Here is a 22,431-nt window from a genome sequence, read left to right on the forward strand (position 1 = left end):
TCTAGTTCATTTTATTTCTTCTATAAATCTCTCCATGTAAGAAATTAAGTACTTCCTTTTATATGATGGTACGATGGCATGGCATCCCTTTCCAGTCTTCTCCATAGAAGACTTAACACTACTGTCCTATCTCGAGTTAATAATTAATCTGTAGTTATATAAACATATACACACACAAACATATACATACATATGAGACTGTTCAACTATATATCACAGTGTTTTTATTTTCTACCTAATACTATTTCACAGAGAAAAGATAAGTTATAAAATATATACAATGTAATGTCTTTAATATACAAATGAAGGTCAGGCACAGTGGCTCATGACTATAACTCCAGCTACTTTGAAAGCAGAGATCGGGAAGTTTGCAGCTCAAGGCCAGCATGCACATGAAATTATGGAGATCTCATCTCAATAAACAAAGCGGGCAAGGTAGCTCAGGCTTGTAATCCCAGATTGATGAGAGAAATAGGCTGGAGGATTCTGTTCTCAGGCTAACATGGAGAAAAAAAGTGGCACTCTATCTACAAAGTAAATAAAGCAAGAAAAGGCAGGGACAACTCAAGTAGTAGCGTACCTGTGTTGCTAATGCTAGGTCCTGAGCTCAAATTCCCTAGAGTACTATTGAAATATCTATGTGTGTGTGTATATATATATATATATATGTATATATATATACGTATACATATGTATTATATATGTATATATAAGCTACATGAGTAGCTTAATAACTAGTTTAATGTCATTTAGAGAAGTGTTCAAAATTTATTGATCCTTAAACTCTTCATGCTAAGAATAATTAGTAACAGAAACTTCTAACAAAACATATATACATCTATTTTCCTAACTGCCATTATATATTACAGCAGTAACCTTTAGTGATCCTATATTTAAACTACATAATGAATAAAAAATAGTTCATATGTATGTTCTAAGACTGATAGATTTAAACTTTTTAAATTGGGATATGTGAGTGAACGTTTGGACAATCAATACATGTCTCTATATAAACTATTAATTGAAGTGATATATACTCAGCTTCAAACCCTGAAAAGAATCCGGCCATCACAATTTTCCTTTAGGAGACTATGACACCACTGGGACAGTATGTTATACAGAATGAATCACCATGACATCATAACTAACCAGTTCAGTGATTGTAAACACGTACAATAAAACAAACTTCAGGATTTTCAACTGGGCTAGCAATAATTTTCTAAACAAATGATCATTTCCACAACTTTTAAAGAACATCTCACTTTTTGGATTCACAATCTACTGCTGCACAAATAATTAAATTTTGACTGAAAAGAAACGATTAACCTTGATCTACCTTCTAATTTGATTTTATCTGTAGAAATTTGGAACTTACAATTTTCAAGTTTGTAAAATGATATGAGATACTATATCCTAGCAATGTACCTGCTCATTCCGAGTGCTTTCATATGCAGCTTTCCAAGGATTTGGTGCTGCTCGGGGAGTACACGTTTGCCTTGGACTGTGTCTGTTACAAGACACTTCTGCAGAAAACGATGGTGAGGGGTAACTGTAGTTTTCTGTTCTGTGGAACTGAGGTTCAAACACACTGCATGAGCCTATATGCTGTGACAACTGTAGGAAACGATTAAAAAATCATTTAAAATACATAAACTAAACAAATTAAAAGAGCAGAAATAAAGTGGGAAAAAAGGCACAGATTACAGGAGTCCAAGAAAAACTAAGTCATCAGTAACTGGTAGAATTTGCTAATATGAGACAGGTAATTAAGTAAAGTTTATTTCAAAGACCCTTTCCTCTTTGCCTTCCCCATCTTTCTCCTCAACCCCCAGGAACCCCTGCTGTCATCCTGATATAAGATATGATTGTCATTAACTCACAATTCAAGTGACAAGATTTCTTTTTTTTTTTTTTTGGCCAGTCCTGGGCCTTGGACTCAGGGCCTGAGCACCGTCCCTGGCTTCTTCCCGCTCAAGGCTAGCACTCTGCCACCTGAGCCACAGCGCCCCTTCTGGCCGTTTTCCATATATGTGGTGCTGGGGAATCGAACCGAGAGCTTCATGTGTAGGAGGCAAGCACTCTTGCCACTAGGCCATATTCCCAGCCCAAGTGACAAGATTTCTAAGGGATTAGTATCACTGCTATCTAAATCATTGCTGATCTAGTTTAACTCTAGCAATTCAAGGTTAAGAGTCAATAACAGACAATAGACATTAAACAAAATTTCAAACTTTATTGTTAATGCACACATATTCGAAGTGATTAAAATTTTATTTGCTTAAAACAATTGTAGCTAGGGCAGTGGATCATACCTAGAATCCTAGCTATATAGGGGGCGGTGAGAGCATGATGGTTTGAGGCCAGCCCAGGGAAAAAATTTACAAGACCCATCCCAACTAATAAAACTCTGGGCATAGCAGCACACACAAGTCATCTCAAATATGTGGGAACCGTAAATAGGAGGACTGAAGTTTAAGCGGGTCCAGCCAAAAACCAAGAGATATGGCTAGAGATATGGCTCAGGGGGCCTGAGTGATGGCCTAGGAAGCAAAAGGCCTTGAGTTCAAACTCCCATTCTGCCAAGGAAGAACAGAAAAGACTATAAAAGTTTTCCTTCAAAGGATAAAACTAATTTTCCCAATGTTCAAAAATTTAGGTCATTCATTGACATGTCATAATTGTTAAAACAACTTACAAATTAAATTTAAAAAGAAACTTACCTGAACTGAATCATGTTCGTCCTTGCTACCCAGTTTCTGAGAGTGTATACTAAAGGAAAGAAAACTTTAAGGTTAAAACTGTATAATAACAGTCATTTTTATTTATCTAAAATGCATAGTGTCCTACTCCACCACACAAAGCAGTATATCCTTCCAGGATCATAACATAATTGAGTTTTTATAAAAATCTTATTAATATGAGAATAATCACTTTATCATAAGGAAAATCAAAGTATGTGTACAAAACACCTAGGTCTTTGATAAAGGTGCTAATACTTCCATAATATCAGACAAACAAAAAGTGAAGCTTAAAGGTAAACCCTTAGTACATTTTTTTCGATGAGCAAGTCAAAGCCAGGTTAGTGGGGGCTCACACCTGTCATTTTAGCTACTTGTGGTTTGAGGATAGCCTAGGCAGAAAAATCTTTGAGACTTCATCTCCAAAATAATCAGAAAACAAAGCAGGAATGTAGGCATGGCTAAATTGGTAGAGTACCAACTGAGCAGACATAAGACTCTGAGTTTAATCCTTGGTACTGCCTCCCCTCCTCCAAAAAACTGATAATAGCCAGTTTAAATACCTAGCAATGTAAGACTCAGCTAAAACTCACTTGTCTTCTGTATCATCAAGGCAGAGTTTAGAAGGTGTACAATCAGGTGACATTGGAAGTTCTAAATCATGCTTTCTTAGAGGAACTTTAATATCTCTATTCATATTCACGTGGACTGGTCTTTTCACAGTCTCTGTAAGATAAAAATATTAATTTAATAATAATTTTAAAATTAGAAGAAAATGCTTTGAAAGTTTTGATAATGTATCATCTTCATTAGATAAATGTGCACATCCTATGCCATAATGATGCTGTATGTATGACTGTCACACTTCATTGAAAATGTCTTTTTCTTTGTCACCTTACCTAACCTCAAGACTGTGCTGTTCCCTCAAGTACATCAGATTTTGTGACATATATTCTCACAGCCATACATATTTTCTAATGTAGCACATTTGAACACTTTATCACACTTGATGAGCTTTAGCTCACTCACTAAATTTTAAACTTAATACTACCTTGTCTCTCTTTATAGAGATAAGCTAAAACGCTCCCATGCTAAATGGTTTTCTTTGTTCAGTATTCTAACTTGTTTCTCCTGAGAAATGTTTTTGTAGCAAGTCTAACTTTATGGTTCTAAAAGGGACTTTCTGTCCATCTATAAAATTTTGGTTTGGACGTAGCCATTAGATGAAAGATAAACCAATAATAGAATGCTAGTAACTGATTATAAGTGAAATTGTTTCACTATTGAAACTAGATGCAAACACTAAAAGAGAATATCCTTCCAATGGAATAAAAAATTGTGAAAACAAGAGAACCACCTGCAGTCTTCCTCTGGTGGCAAACTTAAGAGGCAAGCAATGAAAGTTTCTCAAGACAAGGTTTTAAGCCTTAATGATGAAGACAATGAAAGAATAAAGGTAATTTATTTGAAAGATTCTTAGTAACATTCAAATTCCTGATTAAAATTATCCCTGAGACCCCCTGCACTATCACTCTTCCTTTTAATTAAATGAGTAACTGTATTTCTACTTTGGATTTCTGTCATTAGCAGCTGTTAAAGCATTGCTTTCTATTTCTTTCTCAGTACCCAAATACAGTTCTTATCACAGGCAGTCAATAAACACACTGTTTGACGGGATGAATGTATGTATGAAAAGAACATGAAGGTAGTACCCCTAAAATGATACTTTGGCATTTGAAAAACCTGTTGGATGCAAGAATATCACCTTTAGTTTCTATTGTTCTCTCCAAAGCAAATCACATAATTTAGGAACAATCATAGAGAAAAGATTTCTTTCCTAATGGATTATTTTTAAGCTATCAATTTTGTACTTCTTTTAAAAATTCAATATTAGATACAAGTTTTCTTCAGAGAGGGAAAGTATATTCTGATTTGCTTTTTAATTAACCAAAGTATAATATAAAATGAATTTTATCTTGAAATAGATTACTGTGGATAATACTTTAAGAATATATAAGCCAGATGCCAGTGGCTCATGCCTCTAATCCTAGCTACTCTAGAGATCTGAGGATCATGGTTCAAAGCCAGCCCGGGAAGAAAAGACCAATAAACAACTCCAATAAACAACTTAGACAAAGCCAGAAGTGGTGCTCTGACTCAAGTGATAGAGTGCTAGCCTTGAGCCCAAAGTGGCTCAAAGACAGCACTCAAGCCCCTGAGATCAAGTCCCAGGACTGGCAAAAAAAAAAAAAAAAGAAAGAAAGAAAAGAAAAAGGAAAAGAAAAGAAAAATGAGTATGTAAGAAATAGTTCAAGTTGTAAGATAGGAAAGCAGTCATTGAGATAAAAATCTTTTCTGGTATAGTTTCTAAATATTGTGTGTGTGTGTGTGTGTAGTATATATATGTGAATATATGTAGTATATATACTAAACTATAAATACTGTAGTGCTTATAAACACTATAAACACATTCATTTTTCTCTGCTGTCAAACTAAACTTTGGTGACATCAGCTTAGACATTAAATGACATCTAATAAATTAATTTTAAATATGTGCACAGCTTATAAATAAAATAAATGGATTAATAAAAACAATATTTTAGGCAACTATAACAGCTAATTTAAAAGTACAATAAGTTTTTAAATTAATTTTCCACTGCTATGAGGTCTAAAATTTCAAACTAATTAGAAAGCTAAATGTTATTACAAATCAAGCTCAAAATAAAATGCTATTGGACTTACCAGGTACCTTCTTCTTGCAAGATATCTGATTTACCATGTAGAGGTTAAGAAGGTCTAAACTGACAGCAGAATTTTGGGCAGGAGATAAAACTCCCAGTAATTTCATTTTTGATTTTAACCTGTTCCTTTCAAAATATTCCTAAAATATTTAAAAATTAAAATTAATGTACACCAAGTGATATACAGCAGAATCACAAATAACAAAAATATTGACTGATTGTTTTCATATTTTTGTGACAGCACCTGTATGTTTACATATAAATTTAAATCAATAACTTTTAGCTTGCTTAATGACTCTTAAAATTTATACCTTTTATAATCTTTCTGTTAAAAACCTTTAAAAAAGAACTTTAAAAAGTTAACCCCAACACATCAAAAATTGAAATTACCTGTATATACAGTTAAAAAAGACATTTAGTAGCAAAGTAAGAAATCTTATAAGATAAAAACTTGCAGGGCTGGGAATATGGCCTAGTGGCAACAGTGCTTGCCTCATATACATGAAGCACTGGGTTCAATTCCCCAGCACCACATATACAGAAAATGGCCAGAAGTGGCGCTGGGGCTCAAGTGGCAGAGCGCTAGCCTTGAGCAAAAAGAAGCCAGGGAGAGTGCTCAGGCCTTGAGTCCAACCAAGCCCCTGGACTGGCAAAAACAAAACAACAAAAAAACTTGCTTTTCTGAAAAGCATGCCTCCCTAGTGATATACAAAACCTTAAATATCTGCCTAGCAAAGTTCCATCAACATTCAACTGAAATGAGAAAAAAATAAGTGCTGTGTAAGAATGAATCTGCAACCACTGGCAACTTAGTTTGATGGTCAACTCTCCTTAACTGCTAACTCTTTAAATCCTATTTGTTCAAAACTATTGTTCTACATCCAGTTTGTATTTTCTTCTTGTTTTAACTATAATTGTTACTCTTTGTTTGTGGTTCCTTTTGTCAGATTCTATCTTTCATTTACAAAATTCAGAAGCATTTATTTCACTTTTCTTTATTGAGCAACCATGATCGTGTTTGACACTTAAAAAATTGTCTTAGAAGATCTTGCTGTCCATTAAATAATTCACAATACAATGGCATAAGCTGGCTCATACATGTAAATTATCAAAAGTAACAAGAATCTGAGATAGAAAAAGATTTACTGCCAAAAAGTTTCATTTCCAAGTGATTATGTAGCATGTTTTCAATGTTAAAGCTCTTTTTTTGGGGGGGGGGGTGCCAGTCCTAGGGCTTTGAACTCAGGCCTGGGTACTGCTGTCCCCAAGCTTCTTTTTTTTTTTTTTTTCAAATTTTTATTATCAAACTGATGTACAGAGAGGTTACAGTTTCATACGTTAGGCATTGGATACATTTCTTGGTCCCTAAGCTTCTTTTGCTCAAGGTCAGTGCTCTACTACTTGAGCCATAGCTCCAATTCCGGCTTCTTTTTCTTTTCTGTTTTGCAATTCACTGGAGATAAGAGGCTCACAGACCTTCCTGCCTGTGCTGGCTTTGAACAGTGGTCCTCAGATCTCAGCTTCTTGAGTAGCTGGGACTACACGCATGAGTCACCAATGCCCAGAAAGGCTCTTTTATATTAACATGTTAGAGTACTTCAGAATACTCTAACTATTACTAGCTTTTTTTGGGGGGGGGGGAGCAGTCCTGGGGCTTGAACTCAGGGCCTGAGTACTGTCCCTGAGCTTCTTTTTGCTCAAGGCTAGCACTCTACCACTTGAGTCACAGTACCACTTCAGGCTTTTTCTATTTATGTGTTACTGAGAAATCAAACCCTGGGCTTCATGCATGCCAGGTAAGCACTCGAACACTAAGTCACATTCCTAGCCCCTCACTAGCTTTTAGGATTGGAAAAATTGCAAGAACTCTAAGAGATCTGTCAGATGTCAAGTAAACAGTATGTTCTGCTATACAAGATAAATGATATATATATATTTATATGGGTTTTGATGATTTACAATGTTAAATCAAACTAAAATATCTTTTTCTTTTTTTGGTCATGGGGCTTGAACTCAGCCTGGGTGCTATCCCTGAACCTCTTTATACTCAAGGCTAGCATTCGACCTCTTGAGCTGTAAAGCCACTTCCGACTTTTTGTGAGTAGTTTATTGGAGATTAGTCTCACGAACTTTTTCTGCCAAGATGGCTTTGAACTGAGATCCTCATATCTCAGCCTTCTGGGTAGCTAGAACTACAGGCATGGACCACATCTCGAACTAAAATATCTTGTAAAAGATCACACTCTGTCTGCCATGCCCACCAAAGGCTCACACCTGTAGTCCTAGCTACTCAGCAAGCTGAGATCTAAGGATCCCAATTTGAAACCAGCCAAGGCAGAGAAGTTTGCAAGACTCTCATCTCCAATTAACTACCCAAAAGCTAGAAATGGTGAGCTGTGGCTCAAGTGGTGGGTGTGCTATCCTTGAGCAAAGAAGCTCAGGGATAGTATCGAGGCCCTGAGTTCAAGCCCAAGGACTGGCACAAAAAATCAGTATAAACACACACACACACACACACACACACACACACACAGATCACACCATGTATGTACATTTCAGCAATAACATAACAGGAATTTTAGGATCCAAATACTGAGTCAAATGTTAGTTCATATAATGATTGTGCTTTGGAATTAAGATGTTCTAATTAAGATGCTCTTTCTTTGGGTTGGATAAAATAACAGTGAGGACACAAGTGACAATTACAATAAAGTGTGGTAGGGGATGATATAACATTATAATGAAGAACATGTAAATTACAGTTTGGGGGCAGATAAATGGAAGAAAGATTTCTTGAGAAATAATTTCTAAAATTTGGAAGGTGAATCAGAGTTGCCCAAAGAATAGACAGAAACATAAGTTACCAAGAATATGGAAGAACAATTGAAAGACTGTCAACTGAAAGACTGTCTGCAAAGGGAGTAATCTTTTATTCCAGAGAACACGACAAAGGAGTCTTGTCCTTCATACTCTGATTATCAAGTTAGCTTCTAAACTCTGCATTCCTAGCAAGGACAAAGGATTATGACTAACAAAGAATAAAGTTCCATTTTTTTTATACCAAGGAAGATAGGGAATTTGTACTTAGAGTAATTATTTTTCTATTAATCTAAAAGAATCCATAATAGTAGCTATGTAAGATGACTAGATTCAAGCCTCAAAGTTTTCTTACCTTTAAGATACATCTTAAGGGGTCTGGGGATATGGCCTAGTGGCAAGAGTGCTTATCTCGTATACATGAAGCCCTAGGTTCAATTCCCCAGCACCACATATACAGAAAATGGACAGAAGTGGCACTGTGGCTCAAGTGGCAGAGTGCTAGACTTGATCAAAAAGAAAAAAAAGCCAGGGACAGTGCTCAGGCCCTGAGTCCAAGCCCCAAGACTGGCAAAAAAATAAATAAATAAAATAAGATACATCTTAATACCTGCTTAGCTTTCAATAAGGATGGCATTTGCTCTATACAAATGAGGATTAGGCTAACATTTCTATTATTCTTGGCTTGGCAATGACTAAGGAAAATTTCTTTGTTAAATATATCAAATTATTAAATACATAATATACAAAACTTTGAATAACATCCAACAACATATTTTACAAAGATTATCTATATAAAAACAAAAGCCCTCAATGGAACAAACTTAATATTCCTTTTGGAAGGGGATGTACCCAGAATATTAAATGGAATCTGGGTAAAAAATATTGAAGTATATACAAAGCAGCTGTATTAGAGCTGACTAGAGGGAATAGCTATCTAACTAGAAAGTATGGAGAAAGCACACAGTGAGCCAGGTGCCAGTAGCTCACATCTATAATCCTAGCTACTCAGGAGGCTGAGATCTGAGGATTGCAATTCAAAGCCAGCCGGGGCAGGAAAGTCCATGAGACTCTTATCTCCAATTAACCACCAGAAAACCAGAAGTGGCACTGTGGCTCAAGTGGTAGAGTGCTAGCCTTGAGCTGAAGAGTTCAGAGACAGTGCCAAGGGCCAGAGTTCAAGCCCCAAGACCACCCTCACCCCCCCAAAAAACATGTGTTAGTGCTCCCAGACTAGAACCAAGAGCCAAAGCAAATGCTTAGCACAATGTCAAGGAAGCACAGTTCTGCCTTGCACCAGCACCACAAGCCATCAGAGCAGTGAGACAGGCAACTCTGGGTGAAGAAGACAAAGCACTGCTCTCCCAGCAATTTAACACCATCACAGGAACAGGTTTGTCTGGACAGCTGACTTCTGCTGGAAAGATCTTGATATTTTTGTCAAGTCTCCCTTGCTGGAGAAAACTTTCACCAAAAAAAAAAAAAAATCAAGTTTTAATCTGCAAACAGCTATTAAAAAGAGACAACAACCAGAGAGACAGAAGTAAAATCTAGAAAATGTGTCAAAGCCTGTGAGGAGTTTGTTTCAAATTTTGAATGGAATGGCAGACTATGCAGGAGATTAAAATAAGCAGGAGTAGAAAAAGATACACATTGCAACTGAGAAACTAATGTTTGTTTTCATAACTACCACTCCTTTTCTTTGAATTTCACTACTTCAACCACATTAATATACCATTTTAACATTTTCCCTGTTTATTTTATTTTCCATTTTAGTACTTTTTATAAAAGGAATCCTTCTCGAGGTCTTGTGAGTTGCTTCTTTTGTACACCATTACATTGAGAGTGATGCACACATCATATAATTAAAGGATGTATAATTAAAGCATTTTTACTGCTCTATTATTACTTAGATACAACACCATCTGTTTAATTATTTTACCACTAATGGAAGTTTGGCTTGTTCTCTCCCTTTCTTACTCCTTCTCCATGAAGTTTTCTCCTTTCTGGTTAGTATTTTAGCAATAACACTGCTCCAACCTTATCTATATAAGTACGTACATAAATACAAGTTTCTCTCAGGTGTGTACTTCTCAGGTATTATGCATACATGAATATATTATGCAATCATCCAGACAGAAGGACTAAATAGGAGTAGGATATAGGAAGTGAGAGCACGACAGTACTCTAGGCAATTCAAATTACACTGTTAATACTATGGGTAGTGAAATATCATCAGATATCACCTTGACACTGGCAAGACAGCAAGAATCAAGAGTTGTTTTTAAGTTTCCACTTGAGCAAATGGGGAGTTTATCAATATATCTATAAGGATGCAAATGACTAAAGGAACACAATATTTCAGTTGTATTTAGGGGACTTTAATACAAATGATGAAAAATGTTTCAGAAGGTGACTACTGCATACAACTGATTTAAATAAAAGTAACTTTTGTTCACCTTTTGCTTTCTCCTGTCCTGCTTGATCAGAACTCTGCTCCTAAAAAAGGAATGAAGACAAAATATACAGTGATTAAAGAAACATCTTTAAAATGATCAGTTAAATACAGATGTGAAATTAAAATCCAAAAATGTAGTGATCATGGTATGATTTTCCAAAAACAAAGTCTGAAAAAGGTTTTCCAAGTATTTTAGTACACATTTCACAAAAATTTTCTTAGGAAATCTAATTTTTAAAACACCATATCTATAATGATTTAGCACGAAAATATACCTGAATTTTAAAACCAAGATAAGACAAATTAATGATATGAAAAGAATATGTCACTGAAACATGCTCACCTAACCAAGCAATATTCTTGATCAACACTTCTATTTTCTTTGTCTTTCTATGCATTTGAACATTCTAGTGCAATCAACAGGGGGCACAGACAAGGTGAAAATCTACTTAAGATCTACAGAAATGTTACATTTATTGCTAGAGCAATGTTGGTTATATTAGTACATCAGCTATTTATACTTGAAATCTCAGAGCTGGGCATAATGGTACATGTCTACTATTCTGGCATTCAAGAGGAGAAGGATCAAGCATTTCAGGCTAGTGAGACTGTCTCATAAAAACAAAATAGGTCTGAGAATATGGTTTAGCAGTAGAGTGCTTGCCTAGCATGCATGAAGCTCTGGGTTCGAATCATCAGCACCACATACACAGAAAAAGCCAGAAGTGGTGCTATGGTTCAAGAGGTAGAGTGCTAGCCTTGAGCAAAAAGAAGCCAGGGACTGTGCTCAGGCCCTGAGTTCAAGCCCCAGGACTGGAAAAAAAAAAAAAGAAAAGATACTAAGGGCTGTTGATGTAGTTCAGTAGTAGAGCACTTGCATAGCAAGTACAATCCTTGGTTCACAGAATCTTCTGTGTTAAGCCAGTTCAAGTGGATATAACAGAATACCATAAATCAGGTAGTTGATGTTGGACTCAGAAAACTTTACCATAAAGTATGTCACTTGCACATGCTCAGTATTTTCAACTGCACAGGCCTCATAAGCAGTCTCTCTCTCTCTCTGACCTTCTCTTGCATTCTTTTTCATCACTCTCAAGGTAGGTCAGAGAAACTAGAATTCCTCTTCCCCATGGCAAATGATAGAAACTCAAGTCAGCTACAAAACCTAGAAATGTAATTTTGATATTCTCCTCCCACCATATCTCTCTATATAAGAACTGGTCACAAAAATGGAAAAACTAAGTGTAGACAGTCTGATTTACATAATGTGATAACAGATGATGAGACCCTTCTTACCGGAGAGGTCTTGTCCTATAGTCAAGAAGAAAGAATGCCACAGAGGTAAAGAATACCCTCTCAGTCTATTTGCCATTAGTATATTACCATCTATATGAATGCCCATTCTTTACCAAATCTAAACATAAAAATGAATAATCTTTCCTTCATCTTTAGGTATTCATTTCTTTTCTTTTTTTTTTTTTTTTTGGCCAGTCCTGGGCCTTGGACTCAGGGCCTGAGCACTGTCCCTGGCTTCTTCCCGCTCAAGGCTAGCACTCCGCCACTTGAGCGACAGCGCCGCTTCTGGCCGTTTTTCTGTGTATGTGGTGCTGGGGAATCGAACCTAGGGCCTCGTGTATCCGAGGCAGGCACTCTTGCCACTAGGCTATCTCCCCAGCCCCTAGGTATTCATTTCTGAAGGCTTCTGTGTCACCTAAAATTTAGTCTGTTTATTAAGTACTGCTTATTAAGGATGTTTATGATGAGTACACTGACAACAGAAATTTACTTCTTACAGTCTTGAAGGCTATCAAGTCCAAATTTAAAGTGCCAGCAGATTCAATGTCTGGGCAGGGCCTATTCCCTTGTTCACAGATAATGACTTCTCACTATATCCTCAGCTTGTGAAGGCTGAACTACCTCACTGGATATCTTTTACAAGAGCACCAATCATAGTCATGAAGACTCTAAAAGACTCCCACCTCCTAGCACCTTCACCTCAGGGGTTCAATCTATGAATTTTGGGGAAAAAGACCACAGTATATTCTCTCATAAAGCCCATTCATTGTATATGCTTTGTACCTATGATCCATGTACCAAATACAGCACCGAACACCAATAAAAGGGCAGTGTTTATTGGTTATGAAGTGTTACTCTATTAATAAAGTACAACTTTAAAAAGCAGAAGTGAAGCTGTGGCTCAACTGGAAGACCACCAGCCTTGCACAAAACAGCAAAGAACCCTGCATTTTCTGTTCCATGAAGCATCACAACTACTTCTTATACTCTAACTTTTAAAAAGAAAGAAAAAGGCTGGGAATGTGGCTTAGTGGTAGTGTGTTTGCCTAGCATGCTCAAAGCCCTGGGTTTGATTCCTCAGTACCACATAAACAGAAAAAGCCAAAAGTGGCGCTGTGGTTCAAGTGGTACAGTGCTAGCCTTGAGCAAAAAGAAGCCAGGGACAGTGCCCAAACCCTGAGTTCAAGCCCCAGGACTGGCCAAAAAGAAAAAAAGAAAGAAAGAAAAAGAAAAGAAAAACTGGAAAATAGAACAGGAAGGGGTGACATTGTCCAAAAAGAAATGTACTCATTAACTAACTTGCATAACTATAACCTCTCTCTGTACATCATCTTTATACTAATAAAATTCTAAAAATAAAGTTAAAAAGAAAAAAGTTACATTTGATTGATTCATCAAAAGTTAAGGCTAAGAAAGACATTAAAGGTTATTTCTATTATTTTAAAACTTGCAAAACAGAAGAGAAAACAAAGTAATTCTTTCATGGTTCAGAAATATCAATTGTATAAGCAGGTTCCATGTTACTAATGTTAACAAAATTAGGTCTATCATGTCAAAACCTAAATATATTCCCAATATATGTATAAATAAATTTTATTTCAGATTGATTTTCCACTAAGTAGGACTCAGTTCTTACCAGATTTTATGTACTGCTTACTGCCTATTTCTGTATTTCTGGGGAACAATTATTAAGAACTTAAAACAGGTAGTAATAGCTAAGCCACAGTGAAAATGAAAAAGGAGTATGACATATCTCAAAGTTGATTCTTTTTGTGTGTAGGCGCTGGGGCCTGCACTCAGGGTCTCATGCTCTTGCTGGTACTTTTTTCTCTCAAGGTTGTGCTCTATCACACTTCCACTTCTGGCTTTTTTGTGGTCAATTGGAGATTAAAACCACTTTCAATTACTTGCACTGAAGAAGATCTTGTCGGTCAGAAGGGCCAGCTGTTAACAAGTGAAAACTTATTTGGATAATTTAAACAGGAAACAAATTACTTAAAGAAGTTAGGTAACTGACAGTCTTGCTGAGAAAGTGAGGACCAGGCTTAGCAAATGGCAGGAACGAGGAAGCCTAAGCAGCTGCTCAAAATCATGCCACAATTGAGTTTATGAGGCCAACTCTGATGGTACTGATGAACTCTGCTACAGCAGCAGCAGCATCTCCACCCCTGGATAGAGACCTCCTGCATGCACTCCTTCTGCAGCTCCTACAACTACAATAGATGCTCTGCAGTAGATGCTTCCTGGGAGCACTAGCCCCATTCAGGACAATCACATGGAAGTCTAAGCTTAAGTCACATGCTCCTTCTTTACCTATAAAACCATCTGGGAAGCAGGTGATGAGGGTTTTGTTTTTCTACTTTCTATGAAAGGAGGTGGCTTGTACCTGTCAAAACATATCATAAGATAAGAAATACATGTCAATGGGCTTAAAATGCTAGGCTACTGAAGAATATATCTTCGAAATAACTTGCATAATAAAATTAAAATAGGTGAACTAAAAGTCAATTATATTCCCTCCCTCTCTTCTTCCCCTCCCTTTTATTTCTCTCATCTTTCATTTATCTCTGGTTAAAAATATAACAATACAGTGCAGTGTAGAAAAGAAATCTGCTTGCAAGTTACAGAGAAACAGCTAAATGTAAGCACCGAGGCATCCAGAGGGAACGTGCCTATCTGCTAGGGGAAGCTGAGGAGGCTCAGCACAAAGTCGTGAGGTCAGTAACAATGACAGGTTTTCTGAAATCTAAGAGAAGCATTTTTCTTTTTGTGACAGGAGTGAGGTTTGAACTTGGCCTCACTCTCTGGCTCAACTTTTTTTGCTCAAGGTTGGGACTGTACTACTTAAGCCACAATTCCCCTACCTGCTCTTACCAGGTTAATTAGAGGCAAGATTTGTCTAATCTTGGATTTGTCTGCCTATGCTGGCTTCCAACCTGATTCTCACCTCTCAGGCTCCTTCATAGCTAAGATTACGGGTGCCAAGCTCCAAATCAATCATATATTCTCATGGTTTTCCTTAGATTTAATACAAAAACAAGATAGTAATGATAAGAGGGCTCAGTCCTTAATATGGGAAATTAGCTCAAGCTTTGTACTTGACAAACATATATCATAACCCAAATTTTGCACATAATCAAAAGAAAAGTCATTTGCTAAAAGCATTCTATATAAAATACTGTAATATTCAGTTTATGTCAAGTACAAAAATTAAACTTCAAAGGATCTCTAACTTATTATATAGGTAAAGCACTCTAAGACACAGCTGTGATTATCACTTAGGGTCAAGACTTTCACAACAGGGCCACATCTAGTTTTCAACTTCAGTTTTTGTTCCTCACTTCATAAGCTCACATACCCAACCAAAGTAGAACATAAATACAGTATTATCCTCCATATTCAAGTACTTCTAAGCTTCCATATTGCATTTTCAAAACCTAGATTAAAGTGATAATTCATACAATTTGTATGCACTTTATAAAAACAACTTTTATTAAAGTTTCTTTGGGTTTACCTTTTTCTTTATTGTCAAAGTATAGAGGGGTTACAGTTTCATATGTAAGGCAAGTACATTTCTTATCCAATTTGTTATCTCCTCCCTCATTTTCCCCCACCTCCCCCTTCTCCATTTCCCTCTCCCCACCATGAGTTGTTCAGTTGGTTTACACCAAATGGTTTTGTAAGTATTGCTGTTGCAATGGTTTGTCTTTTTATCCTTTGTCTCTGGATTTTGGTATTCCCTTTCCCTTCCCTAGTTCCAATAGGTTTATCTTAAAATCTGAATTTATCAAACTTGGGTAAGATGGAGAAGGTGAATGAAGTTCATCTTTTAAATTTTTTTATTTATTTTGAAAGAGAGCCTTCTGCTCACTCAGCTTGTTAGTTTGGCTGGCACTCCAGCACTTGAGCCATGTCTTCACCTTGCATTTTGCTCATTATTTTGGAGATTAAAGTCTCAAGGACTTTTCTCCCATGCTGGCCTTCAACTATGTTCTCCCAAATGTCTGCCTCTTGAGTAGTATACATGTGAGCCACTGGCACTCTCATCTTTGTAATAGTAATTATGCCATTCTAGAAAATATATATTTTAAGAACTATATTGTAATTGTCTTACTCAATGAAAATTAGAATGAAGCCGGGTGCTGGTGGCTCCTAACTAATCAGGAGGCTGAGATCTGAGTATCGCAGTTCAAAGCCAGACCAGGCCAGGAAAGTCCATGAGCCTCTAATCTCCAATTAACCACCAGAAAACTGGAAGTAGCACTGTGTCTCAAGTGGCAGGGTGCTAGCTTTGAGCTGAGGAGCTCAGGGACCAGGTCAAGAGTTCAAGCCCCAACATGGACAAAAAAAAAAAATTTAGAATGTGGGCCAGGGCATGGCTAGAAAGGTATGGTGGTGTACCTTCCTAGCAAGCTTAAGATTATGAGTTCAAACCTCAGTATCACAAAGAAAGAAAGAATGAGAGACAGAGAGACCAAGAGAAAACAAGAGAAAGAGGGAGGTGGGGAGGAAAGAATAGAGTGAAAGAAAATTGTCATTGTAGCTACTTAAATGAAAATCAGTAGGTCATAACTTCATGGTTAATTCTAGGTAGTAAGAACATAGTTATTATTTACAAATTCTATTGCTAACAAGTGAAGAAACAGTAAGAGAAGAAAAGATAAAGAAAAAGAAACAAAAGCAGAATAGGGTAGAGGGAAGCCATGTAGACTACCAAAATGAACCAAGATTTTCGTCCTTCCTTATTCTTTCTAGTAAGAAAAAGTCTAAAGAAAACTGGTAAAGAAATATGCCTCCTCATTAGACACTCTATTGAAAATGAAGTATAAAACTTGTGGGTAGGGGCCTTCAGCAGACCCGTGGCAGCTTTGCCCTCGTGTTTGACTGCTTGCTGTTCCCCGTCGGCCATGGTCACCCAGGAGACCGGCCAAATTGTACATCGACCAGAAGGTTGTTTCATGGCAGCCACGAAGAAAGCAGTTTTGGGGCCGTTGGTGGGGGCAGTGGACCAGGGTACCAGCTCGACACGTTTTTTGGTTTTTAATTCAAAAACAGCTGAACTTCTAAGTCATCATCAAGTGGAAATAAAACAGGAATTCCCAAGAGAAGGATGGGTAGAACAAGACCCAAAGGAAATTCTTCAATCTGTCTATGAGTGTATAGAGAAAACATGCGAGAAACTTGGACAGCTCAATATCGATATTTCCAACATAAAAGCTATTGGTGTTAGCAACCAGAGGGAAACCACCGTGGTCTGGGTCAAGTTAACTGGAGAGCCTCTCTACAATGCTGTAGTGTGGCTTGATCTAAGAACCCAGTCTACTGTTGAGAATCTTAGTAAAAGAATTCCAGGAAATAATAACTTTGTCAAGTCCAAGACAGGACTTCCACTCAGCACTTACTTCAGTGCAGTGAAACTTCGTTGGCTCCTTGACAATGTGAAAAAAGTTCAAAAGGCTGTTGAAGAAAATAGAGCTCTTTTTGGGACCATTGATTCATGGCTTATTTGGAGTCTGACAGGAGGAGTCAATGGAGGTGTCCACTGTACTGATGTAACGAATGCAAGTAGGACAATGCTTTTCAACATCCATTCTTTAGAATGGGATAAAGAGCTTTGTGAATTTTTTGGAATTCCAATGGAAATTCTTCCCAATGTCTGGAGTTCTTCTGAGATCTATGGCTTAATGAAAGCTGGGACCTTGGAAGGTGTGCCAATATCTGGGTGTTTGGGAGACCAATCTGCTGCTTTGGTAGGACAAATGTGCTTCCAGGATGGGCATGCCAAAAACACGTATGGAACAGGATGTTTCTTGTTATGTAACACAGGCCATAAGTGTGTATTTTCTGATCACGGCCTTCTGACCACTGTGGCTTACAAACTTGGCAGGGACAAACCAGTTTATTATGCACTGGAAGGTTCTGTAGCTATCGCTGGTGCTGCTATTCACTGGTTAAGAGACAATCTTGGAATCATTAAGAGCTCAGAGGAAATTGAAAAAGTTGCTAAAGAAGTTGGTACTTCTTATGGCTGCTACTTTGTCCCAGCATTTTCAGGATTATATGCACCTTACTGGGAACCCAGTGCAAGAGGGATAATCTGTGGACTCACCCAGTTCACCAATAAATGTCACATTGCTTTTGCTGCCTTAGAAGCTGTTTGTTTTCAAACCCAAGAGATTTTGGATGCCATGAATAGTGACTATGGAATTCCACTGAGTCATCTGCAGGTAGATGGAGGCATGACCAGCAACAAAATTCTTATGCAGCTACAGGCAGATATTCTGTATATTCCAGTAGTGAAGCCCTCTATGCCTGAAACAACTGCTCTGGGAGCCGCCATGGCAGCCGGGGCTGCAGAAGGAGTTGGCGTTTGGAGTCTCGAACCTGAGGATTTGTCAGCTGTCACGATGGAGTGGTTTGAACCACAGATCAGTGCGGAGGAAAGTGAAATTCGTTACTCTACATGGAAGAAAGCTGTGATGAAGTCAATCGGCTGGGTTACAACTCAATCTCCAGAAAGTGGTGACCCTAGTATCTTCTGTAGTCTACCCCTGGGCTTTTTTTATAGTGAGTAGCATGGTAATGTTAATCGGAGCAAGGTACATCTCAGGTATCCCATAAATAAGGCCATCTCCTGTATTCCCAAGATGCAAGCTTTTTACCTAATGAGAGAATCCAACAATGCTGTCTCTTGATATGATGACACTATTTACAGACTCTGATTTTATTTATAAGCCACTTGCTGCATGATTCTCCAAGTAGACCTGTGGCTTGAAATAAAATGCAGCAGAACAAATGCCACAGAAACATTCAGTGTGTTTTTTAACATTGACAACGAAGTTGGACCAGCCATCTTTGCGGCTGACTCCTCCATGGTAATAATGTCCTATTTACTCCCTGTAAGATCAAGGAAGAATTCATATCCTGTCCATTGGAATCTTTCGTCAAATGTGTTCAGATGCTAAGGGACGAGGATTTAATTCTCTGCACTACACATGCATGATGAAGGGATTGTTACTAATCTACTAGTGATGAGTTGCTATTTATTTGTTTTTAACAGACTCCCACCCAAAGGCTCTTTTACATATTAGAAGATCAGAACATCCTCACTAAATGTTTAGTTGGAAACTTCAATCAATTATTAAGATGAGAATTTAGGTCAGGGGCACTGGTTGCTCACATCTGTAATCCCAACAACTCAGGAGTTTGAAATCTGAGGATCAAGGTTGGAAATCAGTGGTCGCTGACAAATCCAAAATCAGTGACACTCTTATCTCCAATTAACCAGAAAAAAGCTGGGAGTGGAAGTGTAGCTTAAAGAGGCCAGAGCACCAGTCTTGGGTTATAAAGCCAAGTGAGAATGAAAGGTCCTTCATTCAGGCCCCGGTAGCTATGTAAACACACAAAGATGATTAGTTATTAGTCTCATAACTTGGATATTTTTCTGGAAAATTGTTTGCCAAAAGTGAAATTAATCCTTTAGACATTTTACATTGTACCACTAATTATCATGACTTTCTGTCTGGATCTTCTAGGGAAGCACATTTCTTTATTCTTTTCCATTTCTCCTTTTTATATTTTTACTTGGTATGTATAACATACACAATTATATATTTTATTTACTGAGAGTAGCCCATTTATAAATCAAGAGCACATTGTATTCAGTAGGTTTTAACAGGGCTGGTCTAAAGTGGACTACTATGTATATAAATATTAGGGAGAAAACAGATGTATACATTTTGGGGCAATGGTTGTGCATATTATTAACCAGGATAAATTTTTGTTACAAAGCTAACATTTAAAATTTACGTATCTGTTCTATGTCAATAAAAGCAAATGTACTTTATACTTTTGCTTTTTATTAAATTGTCTTAGCTGGTAATATGCTTAGGAAGAAAAATAACTATGGAAGACTATAGTCAATATTCAAACATGAGTACTAGTCTAAATATAACTTTTCCTTTGAATTTGTTTCCCTATTTAAGATTCCATGTTTGAGATAATTTTGATGGACTTGGGAATGTCACAGTTTAAAAGCTAAGTAGAAAAAATTAGAGATAAGGCCATGAGGGGAGGGAGGGGGGTATGAGGGACAAGGTAACAAACAGTACAAGAAATGTATCCAATGCCTAACGAATGAAACTGTAACCTCTTTGTACATCAGTTTGATAATAAAAATTTGAAAAAAAAATAAGGTCATGATTATCTTTCAAGCTAGATTATTATTGTTAACAAATGGTATTTTTATCTGATGCTAATGTCATATTAAAATTGAACAAAAAGTTTTGTTATTAGAAATGCCTTCTAGTGAAACCAAAAGTTTCACAAAATATTTACTGTTATATGTTATAGATTCACCTAATTAGCTTCTTAAATACATGAAAGCAAATTTGTTATGCAAGAGGCAAATAAAATATTGATTCCTGATTGCTTTCTTCTATTAGTGCTAAATGGCAAAATATTTATGTTAATAGGAAAAGTTTTGTTTTGTTGGGAATTAATAGTAGCTTATATTTTACTTCTCTGATTATATTCTTTCTAAATTATTGAATTTGCTGGGATTTATTGATATATCTGCCACTTGAATACATAAATGTAGAAAGGTACTATGAAAATATTACATTGTGGCAGGGATGCTGTTAAACATAGTTATGTTTCTACAGATACTTTTAAACATAGTTATGTTTCTACAGAGATAGGACGAGTTAATTGTAAATAATTGTGCAAATCACTGTTCAGATAACTTTACAATTATGTTAATTTTTCTATGAATAGGAAGATTTATAAATGTTTGGAATTGTACACATTGATATTTAATGATAAATTTACTTAAAATAAATTGACCTCTTATCTTTAAAAAACAAAACAAAAAAAAACAAACTTGTGGGTAGGGATGGGAGGGAAAAACTATGAGTTAGGGAAGGGGTGACACTGTCCAAAAGAAATGTACTCTTTTTTTTTTAAAGTAATTTTACTGTAAAGGTAATATACAGAGGGGTTACAGTTGCATAAGTCAGGAAATGAGTATATTTCTTTTTGAGCAGTATTAGTCCCTCCCTCCCTCATTTTTCTCCCACTTTCCCTCCCTGCAACTCCTCTACCACTCAAGCTGTAAAGTTCATTTCCAACATAGTGTCTAGTAATATGCAATATCATTGTTGGATTGATTTACCCTTTGCCCACTGTTTCTATGATACCCTTTCCCTTCCCCAAATCAGATAAATTTACATACAAGACAAAGGGTACAGAAATGAAAAAACAAAACAAAACAGTGTCAACAGGGAATAAACCAAAGGGGAAAAAAGAAAGGAAATAGAAATATCTGCAAATAGTACACTAAAAAATCCTCTTCATGGGGCTGGGAATATGGCCTTGTGGTAAAGTGCTCACCTCATATACATGAAGCCCTGGGCTCAATTCCTCAGCACCATATATACAGAAAAACCTGGAAGTAGCGCTGTGGCTCAAGTGGTAGAGTGCTAGCCTTGAGCAAAAAGAAGCCAGGGACAGTGCTCAGGCCCTGAGTTCAAGCCCCAGGACTGGCAAAAAAAAAAAAATCCTCTTCATTTCTTGGAGTTCATTTCAATAAGCATCCTTTTATATGATGCACGTAGCCACTGAGCCATTGTGGTTCTCTGCTAATAACATCCTAGAAATATTATAGTTATTACAATTGAGAGAAATCGGGGCTGGGAATATGGCCTAGCGGCAAGAGTGCTTGCATCTTATACATGAAGCCCTGGGTTCGATTCCACAGCACCACATATACAGAAAATGGCCAGAAGTGGCGCTGTGGCTCAACTGGCAGAGTGCTAGCCTTGAGCAAAAAGAAGCCAGGGACAGTGCTCAGGCCCTGAGTCCAAGGCCCAGGACTGGCCAAAACAAAAACAAAAACAAACAAACAATTGAGAGAAATTATGCAGCCTATGTTTCTTTGGGTCTGGCTTACTTGGTTTAATATATTTTTTCTAAGCCTTTTCAAAGAAATGTACTCTTTACCTGACTAATGTAACTGTAACCCCTCTGTACATCACCTCTACAGTAACAATAAAAATATTTTAAACAAAGAAATACTCTTAAATTTCAGAACAAAACACGCAAATATTCTAAGGTTGCCAAAGAAATGTTAAAACAACACTAGCATAATTTTACATGAAGTATGCAAAGCAACAGGGAAATTAAATCATTAAGAACTAAATGCTATGGATGTCATATAAATGCTTTACATGATCAATCTTTCATTGCCTTTGGTTGCTGTTGTTTCTTTGGTTTTGCTCTTCTAGTTTCCTGATTTATTTCCCTCAGAGCACAGTGCCACACAAAAGAAACTCAAGATGTTAAGATCTTATAATCAATCATTAAGTACAATTAAAATTGGAAA

At 36.9% G+C, this 22,431-nt stretch overlaps 2 protein-coding genes and 1 non-coding gene across 3 annotated transcripts in view; 1 reads left to right on the forward strand and 2 right to left on the reverse strand.

Moving 5' to 3' along the window:
- Nucleotides 1–14,312, reverse strand: part of C1H12orf40 (chromosome 1 C12orf40 homolog) — a 68,228-nt gene extending 53,916 nt beyond the window's left edge. Inside the window, exons 1-6 of the mRNA XM_048343059.1 lie at nt 14,197–14,312; nt 10,756–10,795; nt 5,481–5,619; nt 3,332–3,464; nt 2,721–2,769; nt 1,426–1,614 (exon numbers count right to left, since the gene is read on the reverse strand). Of these exons, the coding sequence (XP_048199016.1) occupies nt 1,426–1,614; nt 2,721–2,769; nt 3,332–3,464; nt 5,481–5,619; nt 10,756–10,795; nt 14,197–14,312 (666 nt within the window). The remainder of the gene's footprint in view (nt 1–1,425; nt 1,615–2,720; nt 2,770–3,331; nt 3,465–5,480; nt 5,620–10,755; nt 10,796–14,196) is intronic.
- On the reverse strand, nt 9,514–9,718 carry LOC125341431. Its single transcript, XR_007208978.1, has one exon. It is a non-coding gene; the product is annotated as a small nucleolar RNA SNORA74 (small nucleolar RNA).
- Nucleotides 14,313–16,940: 2,628 nt separating the features above from the next.
- On the forward strand, nt 16,941–19,896 carry LOC125366071 (glycerol kinase-like). Its single transcript, XM_048366479.1, has 2 exons — nt 16,941–18,572; nt 18,661–19,896. Exons 1-2 carry the CDS (start codon nt 16,958–16,960, stop codon nt 18,669–18,671), a joined length of 1,626 nt encoding a protein of 541 aa, XP_048222436.1. The 5' UTR covers nt 16,941–16,957; the 3' UTR covers nt 18,672–19,896.
- The last annotated feature ends 2,535 nt before the right edge of the window (nt 19,897–22,431 follow it).

This window comes from Perognathus longimembris, chromosome 1 (assembly GCF_023159225.1).
Source record: "Perognathus longimembris pacificus isolate PPM17 chromosome 1, ASM2315922v1, whole genome shotgun sequence".
Classification (NCBI taxonomy): Eukaryota; Metazoa; Chordata; class Mammalia; order Rodentia; family Heteromyidae; genus Perognathus; species Perognathus longimembris.

Bases quoted from the DNA above. Each gene is read 5' to 3' on its own strand.
- LOC125366071 (XM_048366479.1), top strand. From the start codon at position 16,958: ATGGTCACCCAGGAGACCGGCCAAATTGTACATCGACCAGAAGGTTGT.